Source organism: Diadema antillarum, unplaced genomic scaffold (assembly GCF_040938485.1).
Source record: "Diadema antillarum isolate AM-2024a unplaced genomic scaffold, OU_Dant_1.0 scf00000027, whole genome shotgun sequence".
Taxonomy (NCBI): Eukaryota; Metazoa; Echinodermata; class Echinoidea; order Diadematoida; family Diadematidae; genus Diadema; species Diadema antillarum.
Window position 1 is genome coordinate 2,025,972 of NW_027270916.1, and position 16,260 is coordinate 2,042,231.

General features: G+C 37.2%; 1 protein-coding gene across 1 annotated transcript; it reads left to right on the top strand.

Annotated features, from left to right (window-relative positions):
• The first annotated feature begins 1,199 nt into the window (after positions 1-1,199).
• LOC139735100 (aspartate--tRNA ligase, mitochondrial-like) lies at positions 1,200-15,050 on the top strand. Its single transcript, XM_071645874.1, has 16 exons — positions 1,200-1,332; positions 2,244-2,410; positions 3,156-3,260; positions 4,056-4,154; positions 4,850-4,973; positions 5,101-5,219; positions 6,359-6,463; positions 7,122-7,262; positions 8,012-8,050; positions 8,730-8,831; positions 9,498-9,734; positions 10,423-10,477; positions 11,813-12,009; positions 12,760-12,870; positions 13,795-13,870; positions 14,878-15,050. The coding sequence occupies exons 1-16, from the start codon at positions 1,242-1,244 to the stop codon at positions 15,048-15,050; spliced, it is 1,941 nt and encodes a 646-aa protein (XP_071501975.1). The 5' UTR covers positions 1,200-1,241.
• The last annotated feature ends 1,210 nt before the right edge of the window (positions 15,051-16,260 follow it).

Genomic DNA, 16,260 nt, shown 5'->3' on the forward strand with positions numbered 1-16,260 from the left:
CACAATTACATGAACAACATTCAAATGACATATAAAACATGAGAGGCACCTTTTTGCCGACATTATAAAACAGAAAAACATCATATAACATTATCTTATATCAACATCAATTTTCAAACATTCAACCTATTGAGATATCTTTATCTTTAACTGTAAATACAACAAAAACTAATATGGGTGATTTATTTCCATATCTTTTGGGCACAATATACAAAATCCTGCCAATTATTAATCTGTAATCACTGGATGAAATAAAATACACAAATAATATTCTTACTCTAATCTAATTCAATCTCCTCTCCCTTCTCAACATATTGCATTAATCATAAAACAAATAAACATCATCAGCTACACTAATCCGTACAACCTCCAGCTCAATCTATACATCCCTCAAAACTTTCCTAAACCATACAACAGTTATTTATCAATCAATCCAATCAATCAATTCAAAAATCCAATCATTATCATAATCATCTTTGATCTACATATTTTCAAAAAGAAATCATCTACTATACAAAAAAAAAAAATCCATACCTTCTCACTAACCTCATCATTACATCATTCCTATCTAAACCCTATCAATCAAATCAATCAATTCAATAAAACATTATCATTATCACAATATTTATTTTACCTACATACTTTATATTTGAATAGGGCCTCTGTTAATGGAACGGCCTATGGGATGCTGATACTCTAAGTATGAGTAGGTCTAAAAGAAATATTCATCAACTTTAATACCCGGGTATATTACCATGTATTGTGCTATCACAACCATCATCAAGCGAAATCAGATGGGAAATGATTGACAAGGCGGGGAATATCGTGGAGATGAATCTGAATTCAGAGCGCTGTAACTTATTGTGGCCATAAACTGGGGGGGGGGGACTTCCAAAGAAGAACAAAAACATTTTTTTCAGTGGGTTATACACTGAGCCAGGTGCGTTGCTATGTCAGCGCGTGAATTATATTTTGTTAGGCATACTTGAAGTGCCCCCCCCCCCACCCCCAGCCAGAAATTACCAGAAAAACAGTAACGAAACCGAATTCATGATGGTGTAGCAGACGACAACGGCTTAGGTAGCGCGCGCACACACACACACACACACACACACACACACACACACGTGGCTGCAGCACACAGACCGAGTACTAGTAACTCGCAGTACGCACAAAAACGTATTGTGTAGATTGCGTAACTACCTTTTTCGTACGTACGGTCAGCGACAAGAGCCATCAAAATGCTTAATTCTTGTTTTTACCAACGCATTTTCTCCTCAGTCAAAGTCAGAAATACCCTGAAATGCTGTAGCAGACTGTCTTCTTCAGTTGGTATGTATTTCATGTTGATTTATCCGAGGACAATTTCCTCCAGCACTCAAAATAGGTCCATCTACTTGTACTGTGAACACAGTCCCGCCTGTTGAAAATCATGTTAGCCTATTCCCTCTTTGTAGATAACGGAGTTTGTTGTGAAACTGTCTCGACGTTCGACGTCCACAAAGTTGGATGATTCTTCTCATCTTTCTTCTCAAAAGACTAAATCCGCAGGTGTTAACCAACAATAGCACAGCAAAAACAAAAACAAAAAAATTCAGATGTGCTCCAGAGGTGCGGCTGCTCTTGAAGACTTTTAAATTATTAGTAACAAAGAATGAAGAAAGCAGCATATTAATTTGATGTAAAATTTAAGTCAAATTTAATTTCAAATGTAGGAATTTGCTAAAAATTTGAGATAATTATAAAGACACCGACATTAAAATGGTAAAAGGATACATTGATATGATTAAGGTAATAAGTAGCCCTAATATTATTTTATTAACTAGATTAAAGAATGTCTAACAGTTAGATTCTATAAATATACGTAAATTAATCCATTGGAGACAAGTCCTGAGTTAACTGCAAAACACAGCCCGAATGCCGAACGCAAAGCCCACAGTATAACTGTGTATAAGGAGCACCCCAGGGTTAGTCCCGAGTATACTCGGCCGCTCGGGCAAGTGTCTATGGAAAATGCATGTTCTAGCAAAATCAGCCCATCCTGAATGGGTTAAGAACATTGTCAAGAACAATTTTTAAGGGTAATGGTAGTCCTGAGAGAATTGAAACTAAAATAAAAACATTGTACTTGCAGAATTATAGATTTTCTCAACTCTTTACTAGCTATTCTTTTTATAAATACAGTAGGCCTACTACTAATATCTTATAAATACTTTCATCATGCTCACCTTATACACTAACAGGCAAAACCTCTCTGACGTGTCGGACTCACAACTGCAGTGAGTTGAGGGAGGCAAATAGTGGGGAGAAGGTCACTCTTTGTGGATGGCTTCAGCACCGCCGCTTTGATTTCATGTTTACTCTCAGGGATTCCTTTGGAGCCACTCAGATTGTCATTCCAAAAGATGAGGTAAGATGTAAAATGTGATCTTCGTGATCCTGCAAGCTGCTCTCTGTTCGCTCAAGTCCTTTTTTTTTCTTTTTTTTTCTTTTTTAAACTGAGTGGGACTGCAATGATATACAACTGCAGAGGCAGATCCAGCAATTCCATAAAGGGGGGGGCTTCACTAAATTAAATTTTCTTTTTATTTCTTTTGTTTAAATAAAAATAGATAAAGGGGGGCGGGGTGCCTGGTGTGTTCTCTGGCCCCTGGATCTGTCACAGCAACTACAAGCTATACTTCTTAGCAGCCCCCTCCATTTCTATTAACTAACAGCTTACTTAATTACCCATTATTTACTGGTATTACAACATTAATTAGTTCTATATGACTTTGTTTAAAGTCTGTTACCCTAGTATATAATGATTCACATGCTAATGTACATATTTGAAATACTTTGTACTTAGACGACTACATTGTGTTTATAATGATGTTGTAAATGGAAAGTAGAGTAAATAGAATAATATTAAATATATTTGATAAACTTTTCAAGTTGTATTTCCTTGTATAACCACACTTAAAAATGTGGAGGGGAGGATGGCAACAACCTCAAGGATGACGAATGAACTCATTATGACTCTTTTTGCAGAAAAGTTCACTGTGAATAAGTAATTACTCTTGTGAGGTTTCTTTAGTAGAATTCATGTGGCATGCACTTGTGTTCAACAATAATAAAGCTTAATAAATCATCAATTAGTGTGTCTTGCTTCTCAGCCAGGTACAAAGGAGCTTGTGGATTTGCTGACAGCAGTGCACCTGGAATCAGTGATTCAAGTGACCGGCCATGTTCAGTCCAGACCAGACACACTCAAGAACAAGGTGTGAGCATTGTGTGGTGATAATGTGGAAGCCGATGCTTTACCATTTTGAGGAGACTGGGTATTTTCTTTCATGTATGCAGTAAATGCTGAGGATGTTTAACCCTTAATATGCTTTGTTCCTTGACTGGCTCAGGTGTCTGGAAATTGATTATCCCTGAACAGAGACTACAGTACCTAATCTCCGAATCCCTATTGTGCCTCCATGGCCTTCCTGTTGGACTGAGGCACACTTTTACATCTGAGTAGGCTTGCTTACTTTACAACTAGGTCAGGTTTGAATGGACTACTGAATGTTGATGAAAAGCTTGACAAACTAAGCTTAGTGCCTGGGCATGTTAAGGTTAACAAGATACATTATGTGTTAATACCATGATGAATCTGTATGTATTTTTACACTCAGTTAAATCTTTGCTGGAGGAAAAAGAAAAAGAAAATGGACTTGCGCACCTTACTGAATTTCTTTGGTCAGTTCCATAGAAACACAAAATTTTGTTCCATCAGGTTTTCAACCTCAATCTTGACTGCTCAGTATTTCAAACAAGAATTGTACAATCATCTAGAGGTTTATATGAGATTACCACCGACCATACTTTTATACTGCATTTGATTTGTTGTTCCTATGAAGCCATCTTTATCTAGTAATTGAATTGTGAGATACGTATTACAGTACATGAGAACTATCAACTGCCTGACAGCATTCATCTTCCAAAAAATATACCACTAGTATTATGGTGATGTCTTAGTTCCAAGGAGTTAATTTTATTAAATTTGTCTTTTGCTGTGATTACTCCAGGAAATGGCAACTGGTGATGTTGAGGTCGTGGCTGACTCAGTTGAGATTCTGAACCCAAGTGTGGAGCAGCTTCCAATCCAGCTTAATGACTTCAAAAAGGTATCATATGTGATATTATATCATTGATATTTTCACTCACTGACACATCTATAATACGTCATTCAAATATTACTATATATACTTGAGCAATTCCATCATCAATCGTATGTGTTTTATATTTCTGAAAGTGATATAAATCAGTAAGATGTTTCTGATATGTAGTGTGATTGACTGCGTGGCTGTGATAATACAAGTTGGTTAGTCCATGAGCTGATACATATTTACATATTGAAAATAAGTGTTAAGTAGAAAATAGAAACAAAGAGGAAATGGTCATGGAAAGAATTCTTTTTCTAATGTATTCACTGTAAACTTTTGTTTTGTTTTGTTTTCTAGAGCCAAAGAAGCCAGTGAAAATAAAAGCTCCAAACTCATACATGTATGACTGATTGGTGTATATTCAGTATTTCCTTGTGTGAAATTACAGACCATTAAATATTATCACATAATTAAAGGACAATATCAAATGGCTTTCAGACAAATACAAGTATCATTTATATGTTTTGTTTGTCTATGTATATCAACATTTAATGGAAGAATCTGACAATGCACTAACTTATAGTTTTATCTGTATGCATTACCATGAATTACAGGCAATCATACATTCTTAACACATAATAATATAGATAGAAAACAGGTGGTTAGGAGGTTTAGAAATGTCACTGATTCCTCCCAATCTCTTCCGTGTCCCTCAGATCTCAGAAGCAGTTCGCATGCAATTCCGTTACATTGACCTGAGGAGCAGGCGGATGCAGAGAAACCTTAGACTCAGGGCGGATGTCGTCATGAAGATGAGAGAGTTTCTATGGAAACAGCACGGTGAGTGGCATCCCTGCCCTTATTTTTTATACAATTATGTAGCATGATACAAAAATAGCATAACAGCAACACATATCAAAACAACTTAAACAGTCTATCAACAATGATTTCCTTTATTCTTCTTTAGGATTTGTGGATGTTGAAACCCCGACTCTGTTCAGGAAGACACCAGGGGGTGCACAGGAGTTCCTTGTGCCCTGCAGGCAAGCTGGGAAATTCTACACACTGCCACAGAGTCCCCAACAGGTTAGATTTATATGTATATTTGTGCTGAAACCACTTGTCATCTTGATAATATATTTCTTATGTATTATACATTTTACAAAGAAACAGTGAATTGAGTGTCGTAGACTAATGTCTTATTGTCATGTTCCTTTGTTAATGTTGTTGGTTTTTTTGTAGGTGTTACAGAAGTGACTTATTAGTCACTGCAGATGATAATTGACCAAGAATATGTGACCCGCTACAACAGAAGGATCTTAAAGTCGCTGACGGCTGAGCCGAGAAAATCGAGTTTGAAGTCAGATCATCAAAATCCGTCAAAATGTTTGGATTTCTGTTTTTGACATAATTTTGCAGTCTATAATGTATCTTCTATCATCTGCCGAAATTTCGAAGCTAAATGATCAAAGGAAAAGCAAGAAAATAACATTTTTCTGATCCATGATTTTCGGACTTTCAAAGGGACAGAAACGTGTCCGAAGATTTGGATTTAGCGCCGCAGCTAGACTCCGCCCCTAGCAACGAGGGAGTGATCTCATTGATCAGTGCGTGGCATCCTGGTTACTGATTGGTCATGTGTAGACCGCTGGCGCTAAGCTTGATTGAACATCGCGGAGGTTGCTAGGATCGTACCTTCTATTGTGAAACAGTGAAAACTGTCTTGTTTCCCCGTGGTCATGACAGCGTCATAAGAAAAACTTTGAAGGGGGTTTTCTCGAAATGCTGATTTCTTAAACCACTCGACATGCGCTAATGAAATCATGGATATCCCCGCAACTGAATTCTTCTATGAGTCATGTTATATATGACATTAAAGTGAAAGAGTAAGGGAATAGTGTCATGTCATTTTCAGAAAATTGTCCTTCCCCGACTTTCGGATCCTTTTGTTGCAGCAGGTCACATATAGTCACAGTGTTGCAAGCTCATTGAATATTCTCTTCCTTTGTCACATTAGAAAACTCTTACAAAATTTTCATTGCAGAGGGTGAGTATCAGTATACTATTATGAATATTGAGGGGGAGTCATAAAAGAATATAACAGACAATAAAAAGAAAGTGAAACAAATTCCATCAGTGAGACATTTGAAAGTGTGTCATAGTGCTAGTTCTTAATATCTTTCATACACCTTGCTTCTGCCTTTTGCCTTTCATTTACAATGTAGTTCAAGCAACTGTTGATGGTTGGAGGTATTGATCGCTACTTTCAAATTGCTCGTTGCTATAGAGATGAGGGCAGCAGACCAGACAGACAGCCAGAGTTCACACAAGTAAGCAAGATGTAACATGTGATGTGCTTTTGAAAAAGATACTGTTCGATTTATTTTTCTTTTTTCATGTCAGGAGATATACTGTTTTAGTGTGTGTACTATATGCAATCTATTAGGAACAATGCTACATCTGTGCATTTAAGTATACAGCCAGTTTGAATGTAGTAACAGTTGAATCAGGATGTGTGCTATTCTCTCTGCATTGTTCACTTTTGTTGATGAAAATGCTAAATACAGCATATTCATACTGATCCTACAAGCAGTATGGTAAGATTACTATTGGGGATTACAAAGTTGACCAATGATCTTAATGTGTAGTTGAAGAGGTTTACGTTGTGTTAGTTTAACTGCTGTGTCATTATTATGTTTCTTCCTCTTATTCTTTTTTTTTCTACATGTTCATCCCTCTGTGACTATGGTGTTTTTTTTATATATATCTTTGATTGTAACACATATTCCCTCTTTATCATGAGACATGAACAAATGCTTTTATGGATTGTGTATGTCTTTTTTTTTTTTCACATCATTTAGTGTACCTGTAGATTCGTAGTTCATACAAATTATGCAAGTATATTGCCAGTAAAGCAAAATACTCCTTATATACCCATGCTCCTGCATCAAATTATGTCTCAATTTCTTCTCTGCTGCCCGACTCCAGGTGGATATAGAAATGTCCTTTGCCACCACGGAGGGTATCTACAAACTCATTGAGGATTTGATTCTGTATTCCTGGCCAGAAGACATGCCCACCCCGGTCGCTCCATTTCCCAAGATGACTTACCAAGAGGCCATGGACCAGGTAAGTGTTCTTTCTCAACAGACTTAAGCTGCTATGAAAGATTTGGATTTCAAATATTCATGCACAGTTGTCAGTACTGTGCTGCAAATCTAAGCATAATGTGTATTTTTGTAAAGCATGTACATGTAAACTTGTAAGATATTCCTTATCATATTGCTTAGCCTTGTAAAATGTGGTAGTACTTTATATTCTTGTCACAACAAAAAACGGAGAGAAGTAGCCTCATGTCTTGTGTATTAGTGTACTGGCCCTTAACAAAAAGTATCTCAGGACTTTGACAAGGCTAAGTATGATATCAACTCTTCAACTTATGATTCTTTCTATTATGATTTACAGACATTGATACTAAGTATTTTAAAGGATTTCAAAGGCACATGTAAATTAGATGCTGTGTAGACTAGAGTCCAGATGTAAGAACAGAAATTGACTTTTGGAAGAGAATCACTAGCAGTGGTAATTCAGTGTTGAATGATATTTGACGGTCAGCTGAAAAAAAAAAAAAAAAAAAAAAAAAAAAAAAAAAAAACCTCTCCATCAGTACAGCATGTTCTGAAAATTTGCTAATCTAGCATTGAGCACTGAGAAAATTTCCCTATCGAAGCAGAAGTTTTGTGGGTTTTTTTCTTCCAAGCTCCCACTGAGACCAATTGTGAGGGGAAATCTGTATAACATTTTGTGTATGTTATAACCATCATTTGATTTCAAATGAGATTGTAAGCAGAGTGTGTTACTTTCCCCACTGTTTCCAGTATGGCGTGGACAAACCAGACACAAGGTTTGATATGAAGGTATGTATCTTTGATAGTTTTTGTTGTAGTTCTTGTGTAAATCTTTGTAGATGAGAATCCAAAGCCATCATGTCTATTTCAACCCGTGGCTTGTTTTGAGTGCCAATTGGCACAGAAAACCCCATAGTGTTGTACATGCTGTCCAAAGTCCCTGGCACATAAAGGGTTAAGACAGATGACATATCGACAAGTTTTACTGCAATGAATCACAGCATCAAAAGTGACTGTTGTCCTATGGAAAGGCTAATTAAGACGTTTTGATATATTATCTGTGCAAGAGTCAAAGGGATATCATAAATCATTCAATACATGCCATACAGGCTCATGCTGCTTAGGTATCAAGGAATGCAATGAATATATTGCATGGTTGGCTACAGTTATTTGCCAAAGAGAAGCATTAAATTAACATTGAATTGCATGTGTCATGACCTTTGATAATGATTCAGAGAATACAAACTTGCAGCAAAATTGAATATAAAAAAATGAAAATTCTTTGTATCCATATTATGTTGACAGAGCCGAGTTATTTACATTAAAGCATGCTGTCAAGAAAAATAATGTCATATGCACTGAGCTTGATGACAGATCTTAAATCTTTGTGCAGCTCAGAAATGGGGAAAGCAGGATTGTGAATAACTTTTTTTTTTTTGGTGTGTGTGTGTTTGTGTGTCATTTTAAGATCCAAGATGTTACTGAGATACTCTCTGGATGTGGTGCTGCCATGTTCAATTCCACCTCGCCATCATTTGCCATCAAAGTCATCCACTGTAAAGGAGCCTCGGTAAGATGAGGAGATTGTGTAATGTCACTTCACATTTATTTCATATCAAATCCAAGCAATGACACAATACAATCAAAATATATCATTGGTTGAGGAGCTGGAGGGCTTTGATACAATTTTGGAGGATATTGACTTATTGTTATCATGTTGTAGTGTTTGATCTGCTTGAGTTTTGGTGTCAATTTCAGATTATTTTCATTTTCAGTACAATGTTAAAACTTAAAACCACAGTGGCACTTTTGATACAGGAGACAAAACAGAACAGAAGAAAGTCTATCACTGTTTATAATTTACACCAACAGAACGAAAAAATAATGACAAACTCCTTTTTTTTTTCTTTAACCTGGCAATACCATTATTCTCAACATGAAAATAGATAATAGATGGGAGAAGATATACCGATGTCTTTGCATGAAATTTAAGTGTGATGGGTGGGTTTAAGATTGATATAAAATAATTTTTTTTCATCTCCCTTCTGTCATAACTATGTACCTAAAGCCCCAAAACACATTAGCATTGATACTGAATGGCAATTCTGCGTATGGTGACAAAGCATTCATAATATGATTTGGCAAAAAATAGAAGAAAGAATAGCAAGTCATTTGTACTACCGCTGTAAACCCTTTACCCATTGGCCACATATCATATTCCACTTTGCTGTGATAGGCTCATCTAACGAGGAAAAGCGTGGACCAGCTGGAGTCGGAAGGGGCGAAGAAAGCGATGCAGTGTGGGAGTGAGAATGGTGGTGTTGTAGTAGTAAGATTAGGGGCAACCCCAGCCGCTTGGAAGTCACCAATTGCCAAGTACATAGGTGACGACATCAAGGAACGGCTGGTCGGGAGGCTAGGAGCTGAGAGTGGTGACCTTCTATTTTTATCTGCCGGAGAGACACATGTAGTTGTAAGTTTGCAATATCTTCATATAACTCAGATGTTGATATCGAGTGCTACAATCATGACAATATACTGAGCACACCAGTAGCACACAGTGTGCTCAGTTATACGCTAAAGGCCAATAATTCATGCAGAGTCACTGCTTGTATTAATCATTGCCGGAGAGTCGGCAACATCATCCTTCATAGGGTCGATGTATAAAAGCTCTTACCAGAGACATTATTTGTAATGGGTCTATTATCTCCTGTTAGTCTCCATGTAGATTTGATTTTAAGTGTATGTGTATGCCGTGACCATTTGCACAATGCAAATGCTTACTAGCATATTAAAAAATAATAATAATGATAAGATCAGGGTAGAATTTCTGCCCACATTATAAGAAAGGTTATCACCTGACTTTATTTGTATCCTTCTGTTGTTTGTATGAATGAATAGGATGAAATTTAATTGATTTCCAACTGTTGCTATCATCTCAAGCTTTGCTGCTGGTCAGTGAGCAAATGTGATTACAGAGTCAAATCTCACACATTCTGTCATTCCTTTGTATATACTCTACATAGAACAATTATTTACTTTATTTCAAGATGATAGGAGCTTTGAGATTAAGATTTGAACCCTTTTGTCGTAGCATGTATAGAGTATAATATAGCAATAATATCCAGTTTCCTAAAGTCAAGAGCACTTTGTTTCCATAGAATCCTGTCCTTGGCCATGTCAGACTTCAAGCTGCAAACCTGCTGGAAAGTAATGGTGAGGATATTTTTGGATTATTTGTTTTTATGAAGGTTTTTGAGCAGTTCTTCAGTTGTTGGATGCAATCTGAAAGTGTATGGCTATTCAATGATTTATGGTCAAAGTTTCCTTCTTGATATATGTGTCTCTCACTCCTCCACTTCCTCCTTACTCCTCCTCCTCTTCTACCTTTTGGTTCTCCTTGTGGTAGTATTCATACCAAAGACGCTTAACTAATAAGACATGAAAGTGCGCGCTAATCCTGTACAAAACAAATGGACAGTGCGCGGTCCTCAAACATATTACGCACATCACCTGAGACCAGAGTACCTAACTTCACAGATAGCACGTCTCAGGTGATGGGCGTCTTTGCCTGAGACGCGCTGTCTTTGAAGTTGTTTATCAAGCGTCTTTAGGGGAGTGTAGCCTGAACTCTATTTTTAGATCATGTTGTTGCCAAATTTTTACCTCCACGTAATAATCCTTATTACTTTAAAATCTCGTTCTTCAAAATAATCCCCTCAATCGATAAAAAGCTACGACTATGATTTTTAAATCTTTTTAAGATAATAAGAATACCACTACCTTTGGAAATGAAAGATGTTCCTAGGTGTACTGAGTTTGTACTTTGCTCTCTTTTGTATCGTCATGTAGGGTAGCCATTTTGTGTCCATTTTTATCGCGCGCCTTCGTATCTTGTTATCTCTACTATCTTTGATTCATACTCTCTAGGTGAATAACTCACATATACCGATGTGTGTACCTTGTTCCTCATAAAGGAGAGAAATAACATTTTGTAATGTGCTGACCCTTTATCAGAGAGAGGAGTTCAGCACCCTCCACCTCCCTAGTTGCCTATCCTCTTTTATTGTCTTCACCCTTTCCGCTATTCTTCTGTCACTTCTTTTTTTCAATGATGCCCCTGTCCACTAGGCTAATACTATCTGACCGTAAGCCGATAAGACCTTATAGGTGCCCCCCCCCCCAAAAAAAAAAAAAAAAAATCAAACAACAACAACCAAAACATCAATAGCGTCGATGGGAGGGTGGGTCTTCGGGTCTTCAATCCTCCTGTTGACAGGAACGGCACAACCCTGTACTCTGGTACGGGAGCAGGCAGGTAATGTCTGTTTCCGGTAAACCTTCCCACTTTATTTCCTAGAGCTACTTTGTTTTAAACAAATTTAGATATTGATAAAAGTGAGTCAATCATTAACCAAATTACTTCAGAAGTATTGTTAATCTAACATGATTAAAGTTATCAAAGTTCTGTTGGAGCTAATTACCCACTACACTGAGCTCCAAATGAATTAAAAAAACAACAACAACATTTATTTTTTCTTTGATGTTCAGGTGTTCCTCTTCGGGATGCATCTCACCTGAACTTTCTGTGGGTGGAGGACTTCCCACTCTTCCTACCAAAGGAGGAGGAGGAGGAGGGTGAAAGCATCAATTCCATCAGGTCATCCGTTGGAATAGAGTCCGCCCACCATCCCTTCACAGCTCCTGCGAAAGGGGAGGAATCCCTCATCTACACCGACCCCTTGAAGGTGGGTGTACTGTCATGTCTAAAGTTGAGTCCAATTTTTTTGTTGTTGTTTCATCTGCACTTCAATGCACGGTGCACATGGTTATAACAGTCATGAAAGTTGTGATACCTCTTTTTGTGACAAAACGTGAGTCAATAGTGTTGCTTAAATGATTGTAGCACAGAGAATGAATTAGAAGTATTGACATCTCCCTGTATGACTCCTGCTGTATTCAACATTATAGTACTGTAAGCACCAGTGTATAAGGCGCAACTCCAATTTTGGACATTGGAAGGAAAAAAACAAAACAAAACCAAAAAACGCTGACACAGGTACTTGCATTTGTGTATAAGGTGCACCTCAGTGTATCTAACATGTGAAAGATAGCAAATCTGAAACCAAGGTGCTATCACACACATTTATGCTAAAGCTATCACTGACACACTCTCTCACACACACACACACACACACACACACACACACACACACACACACACACACACATTAAATGAATATAAGGTGGTCATGCAGAGCATCTTCTTTAAAGGCAGGGGATTCCACATCAGTGTAAAGTTGAAATCGTTAAGTTGTGTGCTCCACACAGTTTTTAATTTTTTTGTTTTTGTCAACAACATTTGACAGTACAGGTACTTCATAATTCACATAAGTTTGTGTATTAAAGTAATCTGCACAAGCCCCAGCATGACGTTGAATGCACTATGCTCTCTTTCTCATTCATCTACACTGTCCTCTTTTTCTACACCTGTGTAGGTCAAAGGTCAGCATTATGATCTCGTCCTGAATGGTGTTGAAATAGCTGGAGGGTCTATCCGGATACACAATGCTGAGCTTCAGAAACATATCATTGAAGATATTCTTCAGGTATTGTACATGCCATACTCTATGCTTGAATGTAATTAACTTGATGTTTTTGTATCTTTTGTATATTTCGCTTGCCATTTCGGTATTTGTTTGTTGTTAGGTTTTTGTATTTTTTTTTGTTTTTTTGGTTATGCCCAATCAGCAAACAGCAGTTTCATATTATGGGTACTTGAAGAAGAAGTTCACAGAACCTTGTAGGTGTCGTTAAATCAATATCCATGTTATGAAATCTTAAACTAAGCTACTTGTGACCATGGCTTGACAAATTTTCTTTCATCAAACAAGAACACCTGTTTGGAGTCAATAGGGGGCTGAGCTTGTGGGTCTGTTTTGTTAAGTTCTTACTTTAATGAAGTGGCTTCTATATGTCCAAATTGTAAAGTCTTGTTAAATGATTTTTGTTATTGTGGAGACTTTACATCACTTAAAAAAAAAAAAAAAAAAAAAAAGCTTCGCTGTTGCAATCGGGTTTGCCCATTCAGAGCCAACCTCAAAGAACTTAAATGATACACCATGTGAGATAGCATCATTTGTATGTACTTCTCCAAATGAGTTATTAAATCACAATATTTGTAATGACTGCCCATTGTTGAGTGTAGCCCAAGTAATGTGTATCTTTATCAGTCCACCTTGCAAACATACAAACAACATAAGTTATTACAGTGATATTCAGATGCCTATATGCTGTTGATGTAGATATGATATTGCATCAATTTATTTCTTCCCCTGCAAATTATTGCCAGTGTGTCAAGCTGTATGGGCATGACAGCAGTCAAGCCTACTATTTTCATCTTTATTAATAGTCAGCTGCACAACTGATTGGCAAATTGCCATACATCGAAATGAATGATTAATGGTTGTTATTGTCATTATTTTTTGTGTATTATCATTCTCATTTGTTTAACCATAATTTTTTCATGGCAGGAGGATTCAGGGACACTTTCACATTTATTGGATGCCCTGAAGTCTGGGTGCCCACCTCATGGAGGAATAGCAATAGGTAAACCTCTTCTCTCAGTCCCACTGCATGTAGATGATGTTTGGTTTCCTGCTCGGTCTCATACCTCTATGCAATAGCTCTGAATTTGGTTTTGTGATTCATATGTTTCTTCACTCTTAGCTTTTATTTATCTTTTGTCTGATATGTGTAGTTATTCTCTATGTTTGATTTCATTGAAAAATGAATGCCTGTCGCACCCAAATTTAACATACATGTACAGTATTATACATTTCAATTTTTTTTAATTTGCAATGTCTTTTACAGAAGCAAACATGATTTTACCTCCTAAACTTGCCATTTGAAGAATTGTTGAATGGCTAGTAATACAGAAAAGATTCTTTAGCTCAGAAACTTGCCATTTGAAGAATTTTTGAATGGCTGGTAATACAGTAAAGATTCCATGAAGTCAGGACTGGACAAATTAAAGAAATGCTTCTAATCATTCAGGTTTTTGAAATATTTTGCTTTGGCTGGTATACTATGTATTTGGGAGAAGCATTAAAAAAATAAATAAATAGATAAAATCACCTCCAAACAGCGTGAGTTACAATATTCCTCTTTGCTGTATATGCATGGAATAAGAGCAAACATCTCTGTATCTGTAATTAAAAAACAACCTATATTCACATGCAATTTTTGAAAGAAGATCTAATACAAGCTTACAACTTTGGCAGTTTTGTTCCCTTTGTAATAGTATGTCTGAGAAGAGAAGTGCTTTTGATCTTTCTTTGTGTGTGTTTGTGTGTGTATTTGCGTGTGTTCAGTTCAGGTACACTCATAATGCAGGGGCAGATCTAGGAATTCCGTAAAGGGGGGGGGGGGGGGGGGGGGCGCCTTTACAAAATTAAAGGGGATGCACACACCCCCATTTTTTCTTTTTATTTCTTTTGTTTTAACAAAAACATAATTGGGGGCACTCCCCCCCTGGATCAGCCACTGTAATATTCTATACAAATTGGACAGATCTGATGGTCATTGTTGTCCACTGTCATGTTCTTCCACTGCAGGCCTTGACCGGTACATTTCTATCCTGTGTGGGGAGCCATCCATCCGAGATGTCATCGCATTCCCCAAGACCGTGGAGGGAAATGACCCCATGAGTGGGGCGCCCTCATCTGTGACAGCTGAAGAACTCAAACGTTACCACATTACAGCCCCACCCATAGGTGAAGTGGATTGAACGACATCATTGTTAAGAAGGGGACGTACTCTGGAAAAATGTGTAGTGAAAGGGATGGACTGTCACTGAAGAAAAATGCATACATGAACATTTGGCGTAGGAGCCTGTCTGTCTGAGGTTTTCACTTATACTCAACAAGCAGCAGAAAATCTTCGTGGACATGGATGTACTTCTGAATTGTGCAATTTAGGCATTTTCCTGTGAAATTTGCAATTATGTTAGCACAGCTCTTTGTGCCCCCCCCCCCCCACACACACACACACATTCACCTCTATGGAACTCACCAGAAGTATTAGACATACACTGTGTGTGTAGAACAATCTGGTTTTACACACTATGGCAGCTCTTTCAAATACATCTACTCTGTTTGTTGTTTGGGTCTTGAAACAAAGGCTTATACCAGTTTTGAAATTACTAAACTTATAAAATCAGAGGTCAGATGTCAGTGAACTGTTAAACCGTTGAGAATGGGCTGATTTTGCTATGACACGCATTTCCCATAGACACCTGCCCGAGTATTCTCGGGACTCATCTTCAACAGGCCAATACCTCTTGAACACCCATGTTCTTATTGCATTGCCAGAAATGAACCGACTTCTTCTATCATAGACATAACTTGGTTTATTGATATTTTGGTTTCTCCCCACTTCAGATGATGAATTTATGGCCTGAGAAATATGCATGGGTGCATTTTCTTCTGTGTACCGATCAATGCCTGTAAATTTGTGATTTTCACTGGTTAGTGTAGATGGTAAGGATTATCAGTCATTGACATAATGTGACCGTGCATCACAAAACAAACAAAAAGTTGCACGTACTGATTCTGTGTTAGGACTTAAAAAGTTGAAATAGGTTAACCCAATCAATCGTGAGTTTTTCATATTTTCTGAAAGAGCAAGTCTTCCTATACATTTTACTAAAGTTTGGGACCATAAAATGAACAGGAACTTGTGTTTGTAGCAGTTTTTCTTGAACACTTTTTGGTGGAATAATGTGATTAGGTGTTTCTCATAGAGTCTTCCTTTCATTTCTTAAAAACTCTGTCCATACTCTTCAATTTCAACTCCATTAACTTTGTTGGAAAGAATGACGCTACTGCATTGTAAATTGACATTAATCATTTACAGAATGTGTTAATAAAGCATGGCTAATTTCAGCTTAATCTGATAATCCCTTCTTTCAATCTGCATTTAATCTATCAGCAAACAGT